General features: G+C 42.2%; 1 protein-coding gene across 2 annotated transcripts in view; it reads right to left on the reverse strand.

The window, feature by feature from the left end:
• olfm2a (olfactomedin 2a) overlaps positions 1 to 14,211 on the reverse strand; it is a 41,548-nt gene that overhangs the window by 2,326 nt on the left and 25,011 nt on the right. For both annotated transcript variants that reach the window (XM_031867718.1, XM_031867717.1), the window contains exons 2-5: positions 9,060 to 9,209; positions 3,320 to 3,475; positions 1,486 to 1,705; positions 396 to 502 (exon numbers count right to left, since the gene is read on the reverse strand). In XM_031867718.1, coding sequence (XP_031723578.1) covers positions 396 to 502; positions 1,486 to 1,705; positions 3,320 to 3,475; positions 9,060 to 9,209 — 633 coding nt within the window. The remainder of the gene's footprint in view (positions 1 to 395; positions 503 to 1,485; positions 1,706 to 3,319; positions 3,476 to 9,059; positions 9,210 to 14,211) is intronic.

Below are 14,211 nucleotides of genomic sequence, written 5' to 3' on the forward strand. Positions count from 1 at the left end.
GTGATTTAGACAAACTTTAGCCCAAACAACTCATTTATTTCTCCACTGATGATGGCATGATTAATCAGCTGGAGTTGCAGAGACAGAGGTAGACAGGGAGAAGGAAACAGGATGCTATCCATCAGTGACTCAGCTTTGGATTCCCATTTCTCTCTCTGCCTCTCCTCCTCCAGAGCTCACGAGGAGTCCTACTCAGGCAAAACAGTCAATCAGTCACTGAAGTATCATGACAGAGTTACTGTGAGGAATATTTTTTTTTCCATTGAGCAGCTGACAGACTTGTTTGTCAATGACTTTGGTTCTACTTTATGCTCTATGTTTGTTGAACTATGATGTAGGTAGCAGGGATTAAAGCGTTTCACCTCAGGGGTGAGCATAGAAACACGGGGACTTACTTTGTTGTCTGAGCTGGGGATCATGGTATCAGTCATCCAGGAGCCAAACCTTGACCCTGATGCACGCACTGTGATGGGATTACTGACGCCAGTCAACTTCCCGCAGCCTGGAGGTCAAAGAAGAGAAAGACGTAAGACGCCATATAAATGTATGTAAGTATTTACTGTATGGAGGACATAAATATGTACACACTGTGGCAATGCATACACAAACAGACACACACAGACAGGGAACTCCAGTTATACAGTGCATTCGAAACATGGTGTTCCACTAGGCTACTTTTAAGGCCCTGTATGGTTTTGCCAATTCAAAGGTTGCAATTTGTGCACATCTGTAAAAACACTATCACTTTTTCACTGTTTGCATCTAACACATATGTATCAAAGACGTAGCATTCTCCACAGCCATAATATAGAATTTCAAAAATTAGCATCATTTGGCAACTTCCACTTCATGTCAGGGGGAAATAAAATGCGGTTGGGATTGATAATTCACAAGTGATATGCAAAAATATATTGACTGATTTATTGATTGACTGTTTTTTCAGCTTAATTTATCCTAAAACATTCTTGCATGATTTCTGTTTCCATGACTAACGTAGTTTTCTTTTCTCTGCATATGTTTAAACAGCAACTAAAATAAATACATAATTATAAGTATTTGTGTGTAATTAATTGTTTTAATTATTATCTCTCCGCATTAAGTCATTTGCTTTATGCAAATGCTTAATCAAAGACAATAACAAAACTCTAACTACAGTCTTTTCTTGTTAAGTCATCAGTTTATATCCGTGGGATTTTGTAAAATCATCAGTTTAAGCTAACACATTACGTGAGAACACGATCAATTATTCATTCAGGCTGGCCAATTTTTCTTAATTTATGCTGATAATTCGAAGGTGAGTGGAATTGTTGCCGATGCACAACAGCCTTTTGACAATTGATGAACTTAATTTAATCATTTATTCTTTTCTATATCGATGTTGTCCAAACTCTGGTTGTTTAAGTGCTACAATTATATTTGAGAATTAATTTAAAATGAAACATTCAATGACAACCCACCCACACCCATTTTGCATACATGTTATACCTAGTTTCTGCATGCAGGAGTGGAGCCTGGTCTCCAGCAGCATGACTCTCTGGCGCAGCTCCTCATAATCATAGGCCCCCATCTCTTCCTGGATGGCCATCAGCACCAAGGACAGATTCCTCACCTCCTCCCGAATACGCAGGATCATCTTGGCATCCGTCTTGAACTGTTCCAGCACCGGCAGCAAGGGGAGCAGCTGGGTCACTGTGTCTTTCAACTCCTAAGACAATAATCACAGAAAAGGACACATGGAATAGCACAAAAGGGGTGGAGAAGATTATACCCTGTGAGATTATAGGTTGGGGGATGAGGTCGACCGCAATAGTCAGCACAGGGGGATTGTGTGCAGGGTAACTAGCCCTTCAATCTTCGGTTCTTACTTCTGGTTGATAGATCATCTCTCAATCAGAGCTCATACTGTACTGTAAACTACTGCATGCATTACTTATGACCTCTATAATAAAACATTTTCACAGTTACTAGCTTTTTTTGTTTCTTGTTTCTTGTTTGAATTGTGTGGGCTTCTCTGTATGAACTGTAAGTGGATATATTTTCATTTACCATGTGTGGATTAGAAACCCACTGAATAACGAACGTCTGTTTATTGTCTCAGCTGGTTTGGGTGATTTTCACCTACAGTAAGGAGCATGGTTGCTGCTCGGGCGTAATCTTGCTCGGTGACTCATGTGTTTAGAAGTGAAAAGAACAATGTGTCTTTAGGTAGGAGTGCAGGAAGCAGCAGGAGAGCCAGGCTGCCTGCTTGGAAAGTAGAAGGCTCAAGAGAGAAATAGGTGCATCAATAAAGTGTGGCCGCCACAGGAGGGGCTGTTTCCTCCTTGTTAAGGTTTATCGTAAATCTGGTGATGGAGCAGCTCTCAGCCCTGTGGCGCCACATCATAAATCTCATTTTCCCCTTTTCAAGCTGCGAAAATTCAGTCTCGTTAATCTCCCACGCGCTGCCATTGGCACCTTTGAGCTGCACGCATTCATCAGCCAACCTGCTCCGGTCAAATCCTGCTCTTTTTTTTATTTAAAAATACTTTTTTTTCTTTATTTCCTTTAACTCTTTATCTGATTGCGGATGTGCATTCAGCAAAAGTCCTGGGATATAACGCATAGCATTCTGCATATTTTAGTCATTTGCAGGCTTTACTTTGGAATTGACTGATTCATAAACATCTTCATTACCTCCATCGGGCTGGCTTTCATAAAACACACTGAAAGCAAAACACAGCCATTCATGCTTGTCGCTGTGCTGAGGCAGGGCACCAGCAGTAAGGCACACTTAGCATATATCGAGGCATCTTTTAATCAAACTATTTTATGGTCCATCTAATATCTGTAAGGGTGTGAGAAAATGTGGAGGAAGCCAGGTCAAGACAGCAGGCTGACAGGAAGACAAAAAGGCCTGCTGATAATGGTAGCTGAGCCTCAGCTTGTAGAGAGATAAGGTGGAGATAAATGTGAATATATGTGCCTGTTATCTATGAGCATACACCACAATGTTAAGTAGAGGAAGAGAGACTGAGTGGGGAGAAAGGGGAAAAAACTTCTAGGTCCAGGAGTTTAATAATTCAGGACCATGTGAATTTGCTCTGAGCATAACTCAATGACTAAAAGACAGTTTGGGAATTGAATTTGTATACCTATTTGGCAGTCTATCGAGAGGTCGTACAAAATGTTATTGTCTGTGAAGAGCGAAAGAGATCGCAACGCATCTGCCAAAGTTTGTGTGCACATGGAGAGCCGTGTCACATCTGAGAGTATCTGCATTCGCTTGAGAACAATACACACAACGCAGCGCCGTACAGGAGGAGACACACGGCCAATTTACCTGAAAGGCTTTTGGATTGAGGCTGCGGGGATTTTCAGAGGCCACCTTCAGCTTTCCATCCACCACTTTCATTTGGTTCTCCGTGTTCCTTACATACTGTAGATCTCTGGACGTCCGCAGGTCCAGCACCTCCATTGACTGGCTAATGTTCTGAACCTGTCACACACACACACACAGAAAGACACACCAACACGTTTCATTTTTAGTGTTAGCTGACAGTCAACAGACCAAACGATGAGTTGAGAAAGTAACAGGTAGAATAATTAATAATGAAAAAAATGCCATGATGTGGGACAACTCGATCTTCACATCTCATTCAGTGTCAAATGACTCAATGGATCAACACAATATAACTTGATGCCTTGCAGTTTATCACACTATCATAGGTTTTGATCTGTCTGGAGCCTCCCAGACCCCCAGTATTGGGTTTTCCCAACTGGATTGCAGTTAGTGAACGGTACAAAAATGTACAACAATGCAATGCAATGAAGGATCAAGGGTCATTATGGGGTATGGTTATGGTAAGCATTATTGTACCTCGGCATAGTTAAAAAAGAAGGATGCACCTGCCCTTATAGGCCTACATCTCTGATTTAATGCCCCACCTGACAGGGAGGCTGAGCGACGTAAATCAAACACACCCAGGATGTTGCTCCTAGGTGACTTCTGAGGAACTTTTTAGCTTCAGAAGAGGTCTGTTGATTTTTGACAACAGGCCTAATAATCCCAGTCTGCACGTTGTGACTGCAGAGCCTCAAACAGTCCAAACTTTATGCAAACTGTGAGGATGGCAGTGAAACAGAAGAGGCTGGGTTGACTGGTTATATTCTGCACGGGGAATGAACGAAACGAGCTAACACATTGAACTGGAGCGATTGTTGGCGAATGTGTCCACAAACATGAGGTAACGTCGGGCCTTAGTGTTTGATTTTCGCAGCGAATATTAACGTTGTTACTTTTGCGCGTGTCATGTTTGGAGTGCGCCACTTTATTTGCTCAGGCAAGTGGATCGCGAGGCAGTGACTCTCAGTTTATGGGTAACTTCATAGCGTTTCTCAACTCGCATACCAATGGAGGAAAGTAACTCTAAGTGCATTTACTCAAGCTATTGTAACGTTACTGGAGTGTTAATGTTTTCTGCTACCATAGCTCTAACGTTCATCTCAGGGGCAAATATTATACCTTTCATTTTACTCGACTACATAAACCTGACAGCTTCAGTCACTTTGCAGATTCAGAACAAATTCTGCTAATATTATATCAATACGGCTTTATTGCTCACCAGGAGGTCATTTAAGATACCCAGCAGAACGTGAAGTAAAAGGTGAAATAATAAAATGTAATTTTAATTAAAAAAGGTGAATTAAAACAATAAACGGCAACATTCATGTTTTTTTTCCCCATTGTTATACAATAAAACGTATTTCTCTATGAAAACAAGATGTTGTTTTCTTGCTGTAATCTAATCTCAAAACATATTTAACGTCTAAAATTCTTCTGGACCCCACCACCTGACTTTTGTTTCATCTTGTCACTTGTTTCACTAGGCCTAGTGAGTCTAAAGGTTGTAGGACTGGACAAATTGAGGAAGACTTTGTGATCCACAAGATGCCAAGAATGCTGTTCAGACATGCGAGTACAACAATAAATAGTTTGAAGTCAATGTACCGATGTGTGCAGAAACTCTCTTTTTGCTTGTGCTTGTGGCTGCAGTGGCTGTGGTGTTTTGTATTGTTTACATCTCTGTGTTGTCTGCTTTGGTGATGTTTTATTCTGCTGATGATTCTATAAGCTGGGCAGACGGTTTCCTTTATGTGACATATTAATGCTTGTTGCACCCGTCATGGTGTCAGTTTTTTTGTTTAACTGTCTGCGTTTTGTCCTCCTTTCTGGTGAATTCCAGTAAGGCAAGAGGATGACTGTTGTATATTTATAATTGCTTATCAGTCGTATTTACAAGCAAAGTGCTGTCTTGTGACATGGAATGTATTGTTGGTTTAGACATTAGGGCTCGGTGGTGTGATGTTGCTTTACTAGTCTATACACTGACATTCAACGCAATTTATTTTGTAACTCACATCCCCTTCCTTTGCAAAATGTCCCGCGCTAACATTTACTCAGAGTGCATTTTTACTCACCTATGTTTCACTTTTTACTCAAGTAAATTAACAGCACTTTTACCTGAGACTATATATTCTAGCACTCTTTCCATCCCTCCAATGCAGGTCAGCTGAATTGAAAACTCACAGGTGTGGATGTCTCAGTCAGCAAACTGCCCTCTTTATGTGAAGCACTATGAACCTTGTTGTTGAAATGTGCTATAAACTTGCCTTGCCTCTAAGGTGTTTCTGTAACGTTCACCCAGTGCATGCTGGGATGTCTTGCAACTCTCCAGAGACTGATTTAGCATCACGTTAGCAATAGGTTCATGTTGCAGTGGATGACAATTGAAGGGTTGTCACAGCTTTGAAGTGTAAATTAGAAGCTTGAGCTTTGCATCCAGTATGAAGAAAACAATGTCTTTTAAAGTGTAGATGTGAGCAAAAAGACATGTTTTAGTCACGTAAAACACACTCCAAAAACCCCCCAAAACTATATACAGAAAGTGAATGTCACAGATTCATACAATGCATTCATAAATATTGCAATAAAAGTAAAAAAAACTATCAAAAGAGAAGGGTTGCAGGCCAGTATAATTATGACAGTGTACACAAGTTAAGGGATACATACAAAAATAAGGTAATGACAAAAATATAAATGTCATGGAGGCGCAAACATGCTGTCAAGTAGGTGTTTATTGACTCTCATTTCTCATGTTTAATTTTTTTCCAGTACTCCGCTTGCTCACGCTTTGACAGCCCACTCTGTTGCTGCATAACCAGCCTACTGTTTTATACACCTCCTCATCTCCTGCACATTGCACTGAACAGGCCAGCAATCCTGTGAACATTGACAAATATGTCCAACTATACCCACATGACCAGACACCCACCCACACAGACACGAGCCACTGAAACTTCACTGAACACTGAACTTGAACAGAAGATACTTATTTAAATAACTCTGAATAAAAACAAATACAGCCCCAACTCTCGCAGGTCACAGTTTGTTTAGCACCAAATGCCTTGCTTGCCTACACTTTGACAGCCCACTCAATTACCTTGTGTCCAGCCTACTGCACAACTCATCTCCCACATGCTTCATGAACTGGCCAGGGAATATTTGGTTCGAAAATATTTTCTCCAGCAATTAAAAAACGTATTTGACATCTACAGATGGAATAGTTGGAGGAATGTGTAACAGTAAACACCAGCCTGGAGTCTAAACAAATGCAGTGCCACCGTCCTGGGCTGTGGTGGCAGTTGGGACATCTCCATCCTCTGATCCGTGATAACTGACCCACGTACACACACATAAATGTACACAAACCAGGCATTTCACGCTTTCTTCTGGCCCTGCACTCATACTTTCCAGAATCTAATCAGTCGCAGGTGTCGGGGTGTAATGACTCACTCTGAACCAAGTCCTACAGTGTGTATTTATGCCTGACTGTGCCCTTCTATTGTATTTCATCTCAGCTCAGTCAGTCGGACAGAGAGGTGAAAGGGGCATGAGGTTGTTCTGAAGTCTGCCGCCGTGAGCGTTCTCACACCACTGTCCTTCAGGGCCAAGCCTGGCTTGGATGGTATTTGTCTGCCTTTGCAGAACGCTGAATAGAGGCTTTTTCCACAAGGCTGCTTTACATTCTTTGATGGTTTTGACATCGTTAGTGGAACCTTGGCGTTCTGTGTCAGGGAGAGCCTTTGTGGATCCGGTCCGCTCAAATAATTCTCACATGCTCTGGGTTCAACTGAGGATGTCTTAGCGAGTATGGTGCTATTATGTGCACATACACACAGACACATAGTCTATTAACTTGTGTCACTTCTTTGCAGCTCAGGTAGCGCTGACCCCAGGTGTCCTCATTAGGCTGGGCTGTGGACTGTATGTGACGGGAGCGCTTGGCTCGGATAACTGGTGTCATACAAGGAGTGTGTATTTATAATAACATCAACTGTGTAATTAAATCTAATACAATGATGAAGACATATTTGCAAAGGTTATAATATCTCTTCGTTATTATGTCTTTTATGGTATTGTACTGATATACAGTACAATGCAGCAACACAAACTGTTTCCTCAAAATTGTTGAAATCTGACACCTGTCTGACACAGACTTCACAAACAAATATTATGTTTCAAATGTAGTATTCCTGTGTTTTCTAATAGATTGCTGTATATTTAAGGTTTTACTGATTTTCACAGAGAAATAGGCTCATCTTTTCAATACGTTTTTTTATGTTTTCACCCAATAAGCAGCTAATTACGTCCCTCAAAATGATTAAATAAGTTACTCTACGCTATGAGCTACAGTACATGCGCAGTAACGATTGTACTAAAAAGCATACACAAACATATCCAACATTAAACCCATCACATACTGCAGCACTATATTTTAAAACCTAAAACATGCAGGAACAGTAGTCTCTATAGGTATTATATAATTCCTATAAAGACATACAGTGCATTTATACATCCACATGACTAGGTGAACACAACTCCTTTCTCTGAATAGCTTTATCAAGTTTGTCTTTTTCTCAGCCTGGATATGCCTTCTCTGTTTAAATATGCTTCTTTTGAAAGTATGTGTGAGTGTGGATGTTGTCTGTATGAACGTGTGCTTGAAACCGCAGCAGACAGAGACTGCCAGGAAAAAAAAGCAAACGGGAATGAATGCAATATGTGAATTCAGGTGTCTCATTGATCCATCAGGACCTAAGAGCCTATTCAGCATCTCCATTTACCACCATCTCTACTCGCGAGACCACACATCAATGTCAGCCCCTCCTGTCTCCTTTCCACCTCTCTGCTCCAAAGCGTTCACTCGCTCTCATTCACCCATTCGCTGGTCAAAAAACAACTCTGCTGTGAATGAGCTGCCGTGGGCCCATCAAGCAAGTGAATAGCCGTTGAACATTAGTTCTTTGGTTTTTATTATTTAGTTGGGGAAATAAAGTGGAGAAGAATGAAAAGATGACAGTCAATTGCAAACCACCAATCAATAGGTCTGGATCGTCAACATGCAGCTGTGGATCCCCTGTAAGCAGAAGTCCTCTTCTGCCTGATCTATGTGTGTTTATGCACTATAGCCACGAGCAGGAAATTACATTTGAATGCACTGCACTGTAGGTCAATAATACTCAATGGAAATTGATTTATTGTCCGGTTGCTGAAACAGTGTAGCGTGTTTTAGGGTTTTGCGGGTGGACATGTTTTTGTATGACATGACATTTAATTGCCTGTCATACATGACAGTGTTGACTTATATTTTTCACTTGGAGAAAAACCGAATGAGCTCAAGTCAGAGTAAATTACTTTTCTTAATTGTTGTAAGAATGGATTGGAAAATGGATTCATATTCATAAAAGAAACATGCTGCTAAGGCTCAATTCCATGGGCGAGTGTAGGACATTTCTCTTTCTCTAAGCAAAAAAAGAATAGTTCAAACAACAATGTCTTCTGATTGGCGTCATATTCCTTTACATTAACTGCGGGGTAAAGGAAGTGAGGCTATTCACTTCAGCTGCTTGCATGTGACAGACGGCGCCAGCAGACACGAGCGCAGCGCAGTGTGGCAGTTTGTGCGTCTGCGTGGGGAAGAGTCGTGTCTCAAAGTGAGTGTGTTATTGACAGCTGTCACCTTCTCCATGAGCTGGCGAAGTTGCCTGCTGCGTGGGTCGCGGTTACACATGTTCTGGGCCGGTGCGACCACGGTACAGATACACTTCCCATCTGCGTCCTGTGCCGAGCTGTAGATCTGCCAGCCCTCCTCTGGGCTCGGGTACAGAGTCTGCAGAAACATAGAGAGACGTATATATTTTAGACAAAGAGGAGGAAAAAAAAAAATGTTGCTTCTGTCTGCTGTTGTTTCTCTACATTGCTACCAAGTAGGCTTTTCAAAATGCATAATGGCAGACAAGATATTTCATTCTGCCAGCATGTATCAACAGCAATCTGAAAAGTGTTGCACCCTTATACAACATTTCTAAATTAATTAATGTATCAAATCCTTAAAAAGGTTGTAGAAAGTGTTTAGAGAAAAAAAAAAAGACTAATACATCCCATATCGTGATTAGTTGTGCCCATTCTGTCACCATACGTTAGAGGCAAAGTCATAATTTCTCCACGGCATTTTTTCCCTCTCTTGCAACCCTGTCAAAAGTTACTCTTCCCCAAAGGCAATTAATGGCAATTGATCCCTCCAACTACTCAAAATCGCTTGCAGTCTAATTTTAGTATGAACTGGAGAGCAACAGTGAGAGAGGGAGAGAGAAAAAGTGAAGCCGGAGATCAACAGAGGTGGCGCTCACAGCATAGAGACGAGAGAGATGGAGGATAGAAGAGTCAGAGGGAGACAATAAGCAGAAACGGTGGCAGATTAAGATAAGAACATTGGGGGAAAATACACAAAGGGATGAAAAACACAAACGTCATGACAGAGATATGAGCTCGATAGAGGATGAAGAAAGACAAATGGGAGGAAAATGAAGGTTTCAAAGAAACGAGGAAGAGGCAGGGATCAGGCCAGGCTGTGTGAAAGCAGAGCGTCTAATAAGTTTGGACACAGAGAGGAAATGGAGCTATTCGGGATCGATAATGCAGCCCGTACCCAGTGCAGGACGGGGCGAGGCTGAGAGGATGGATGTCTTTCTCTGGCTAATCCAATCAAAAGTAGTGCTGTGCACTTGCACGTAGTTTACGCGAAGGCCTGGCCAGGGCGACCCGTTCATTCACGCCGCATCTACACACACTCAGCATACGAAGCAAAATGTAATGAGAGAAGGAGCAGCCATCTTAGTGATACAATTAAGGACCCATCCGCATAAGTGGAAGGAAAAAGGCTGGATATAAAATCTTGTGGCTCGAGCGCCGCTCTCCTGCTTTCCTCTGAGCAGTGCTGTGCTGTGCTCTCGTCTCCTTGGGTCGGGGGGGGATCAGATTAAAATGTCTTGGGGGACAGAGGGACTGTGTGATTGGAGTGTAAAGTAGCAACCACCCTGCAAGCCAATGTGCTTGCTGTCACATCTTGTCACTCCTGCCAATCCCTTGGCACCCCAACCCCCTCCTCTCCCTTCCCTCTCCTCTTCTCACTGCTTTTCCCTCTTCCTCCTCACACAGTGAATCTTAAATCGGACTTACTCCAAATGAATAGTGGCCAGCAGACCACAGCCACGTGAGTGACTTAAATAAGCCGTAATGTCAACCTTGACAATGATAATATACATTCGTTTCATATTTGATCTGTTTCATTATTTTCTAGGTATATTAAGTTGACTCATACATTTAAAAAAAATGGATACATCTACATTTCATTAAACTAAGAAAGGAGTAATATACCATTCATATTTTCTCTTAAATGCATTATTGATATTTCAGTGTGACAGACTGACTTATGGTGGAACTTTTTAGCACACTCTCTAAATTATTATTCTATTATTCTTAATATTAATGCATATGCGAGTCAGCGTGCAGACAGTTCCTGCAGTGACTTGCTCAATTTTTTGTTTCTGTTATTCAGCACCTTTCTTTATCATTAGTCTTCCTTCTTCGGGGCAATCCAGCTTCATAAGGCTGTTAAGGTGGGGAGATGACGGAGGTCTACAGAGGCCAGAGTTGGAGTTAAAACAAGACAAAAGAAGCAGTCTCCACAGCAGAGGCCTTCTCCAATTTCTTTCAACCGCATCTGACTGTCTATTTCATTCTGCCATTGCCGGAGGGAGAGATTTGCCTCCTCTGTCTGCTTCTCTGCCCACATCTCACTCACTGTCAGGACTTGTGATTTATTGCAGCACATGTGTGTACGAGTGTATAAATGTGTACGTTTAAGTATTTATTTGCTGACGCACATGCAAGCAAGAACGGCCCATATGTGCATTTTTTGTTCATGCCGCATTTACATGATTGAAATCGTACAGATTATTATTATGCATGCGTTTGGACATGCATTTAAAACTGCAGCTACACTGCTGCTCTACCCCCGAGAGGGATTGTTGGGCTGTACGCATGATTACTGCTGGACGTTAGGAGAGCATACTGTATGCAATGGCTGCTGTGGACCTGTGCGTTGGATCTTCTCACCGACTTCTCATTGCAGTTCATATCCTGCGGTGTAAGCAGGCGGAGGCTCGATTGCCTGAAACTGCAGAATCCACTTACGTTACTCTGAGGGTGTGTGCATCCTCCTGCATTTGATAAAATTACCTCATATTCATACAAGGGGGGGGGGGGCTGTCTGCCTACACACCAGATATTCACTTTAGGTTAAGAAGGATTCTTGCGAATGGATGCAGAAGTGGATGCATCAATATTTCATATAGCTATCAGCCTGAAAGGGAGCCACAGTTGGTGTCACACCAATTTTGTATGATATGTGACATAGTGGGCAGTAATAAGAAAGACGTTCAAAATTCATCAAAGTAATATTTGAGGCATGTCGGCTGCATTATCATAATACGTTCTTCATTTTCCAACATGTTTAAACTCACGCTGTGCTCCTCGTGTGCTTTTTGCCCATGTCAGGGAGTTTTCACAGCATCACATCTTCTTCCTCTCTTCATTAATGTTTCATAAATTCTGGGCTGAAATTAAGAGTTTATTTGAAGCAGTTTCAATTTCATTACCACCCACCTATCCATTCTGCACTAACCTCCCTGTTCTCAACACAGTAGCAGTTTTGAGAGCAGGAGGGCAAAGATAATTCTGAAATGCAAATGTGCTCTGTCCCTATATGCTTTGTGCATCAGTCATTTCAGTGACATCTATATACCAGCACTCGTATGCAAGTGATATCCCGGGGTGCAAGTAGTAAATTTGAATATGTTTTGGAACACTGTTTATTTATATAAATATGATTAAGTCTCCTCTCTCCAGCGAAAAGCGGCTTATTGAAATTGGTTCGTTTGACATAGTGCTCACGCCATGCTGCCTATCAGATATCTTATTAGTGTTGGAAAAACAACTTCCTAAATATCTAATGTTTTACAGAACAATATTTAGGGTGTGCACAGTGGAATATACAGAATAATATTCAGGGTATGCGGAGTGAAATGAGTGAATATTGTTTGCATACTGCAGGCAGGTCGGGCCTCAGAGTTATTCATGTTTGAGTAGTGGTGATAACATAACCTGTGCTATCAGTTGTGGCTAGCTGGGGGCACTCCAGGTCTGGGGGATAATCCTCTCCTCCCAGACACAGACGGTGGTTTCAGGAGAGAGGAGGTGTTCTCTTCACTCTCCCAGAAATTCACCCATTAGATGTGAGGGATGAAATGGAATATGTAAGCGCCCGATTTTGAAGCTGTCACAGTCATGGCTGCCGTGCAAAAGCCAATTAAAGTGAAAACAATAGGAGACCGCAGAGGGCAAGAGAGATGACAAATCAATTGGGCTTGCCGCTCACTAAAGTGAAAATTGCTCTTTTAGATTTCTGGCCTGCCTCTTTTGTGCCACCCCAGGGTTTCCTCTGTTCCCATGACGTCCCGACTTACAGCCTGTGTTTGTGAAGTCCCACCATCCACAGCTGGCGTGTCCTCCAAGCCCAACCGCCCATCCTCTCAATAGAAAGAAACCAATAAAAGTGGGAGTCACTGAGACGATGATAGAAAGAGTTGTGGTTTGTAAAAAGGCTGACTGGGAGGAGAGAGAGATGGCTCTAATTTCCTCTAGCTTAGTTCAAACACCGGCCAGTTACAGTGCTGAATGACAACTTCAGTGAAATCCCTGCTGAGAGCGGGGAAGAGGAGATGAGACGAGAGGGTGTGGCCATTACTAAGCTAAAAGTGGTAACCAAATGCGACTCCAACACTCCTCTGCTTCCTGTACGCTGACGACAGAAGAGACCAGGCTAGTGTAGTTTAGGTGCAACTATTATGAAACTAACTAACTAACCATCTTGTGTTGTTACCTGAGTGCTTCCTCACAGTGCAAAGTCAGAACCCCTGTGTTGTAATTCATGAAAAATATTTCAGAGGGATTATCCAATTAGATAATCGAACTTGTGGTATGGACTTCCTCTGGCGTTTCATTAGACCGACTCTGTAGCTGGCTGCTGTAAAGCCGGAGCTAAATGAGATCATAAATCTACAGCTCCCTTACTTTATGAGCATGACGGGAAGTCTATTATAACTTTCATAAGCAGCAGGCAGCAGGGGCAAACGGGCAGAAGCAGGCGCAGGTCCTGAGTGTGCCATCACATCTGAGAGATGGACAGTGTAAGAACAGAAGGACAGAGAAAAAGTTGTACAGAGAGGAAGAAAGAAGCATTTAGAAAATGTAAGAGGCGTCGAAGAGAGATAGTCTAAGAGATAGTAAGGATACAAAATGAACAGATGTGCCACTGATGTAATCCATCTCTTAATTCTGTTTCCATCACACAACTTGGTTTATCCAAGTTTTACAGCTTCACTTTCTTTTCCACTCTGTCCCTCAGCAGAATTGTGTTTCATGCCAGACAATAACTTTGTCCCCAGCAAACATCTGTCCCTGCTATACAGAGCTCAGCTCATGCCTGTTCTATCTATACTATGGCCACACAATCAGATCCAATTTTTCAAATTTGCTGGGGTATTCCCGTAATTCACCGCACACAAATAAACATGCAAATACCCCCCCCCCCCCCCCCCCCCCCACAGTTCTTCAAATTAACAACCAGTCAATCCCCAATGCACAGGCCAGCTGCTGTGGCCTTTACAATAAAACTCAATGAACACTCCCAGTGAAGTCTCTGGTCTCTCCTGCGCCCAAGGAAAACCGATTACCACAATCAGCGCAGCATGCTTGCCAGTCAATAATAT

Source organism: Anarrhichthys ocellatus, unplaced genomic scaffold (assembly GCF_004355925.1).
Source record: "Anarrhichthys ocellatus isolate YVR2014 unplaced genomic scaffold, GSC_Weel_1.0 scaffold40, whole genome shotgun sequence".
In the NCBI taxonomy this organism is placed as follows: Eukaryota; Metazoa; Chordata; class Actinopteri; order Perciformes; family Anarhichadidae; genus Anarrhichthys; species Anarrhichthys ocellatus.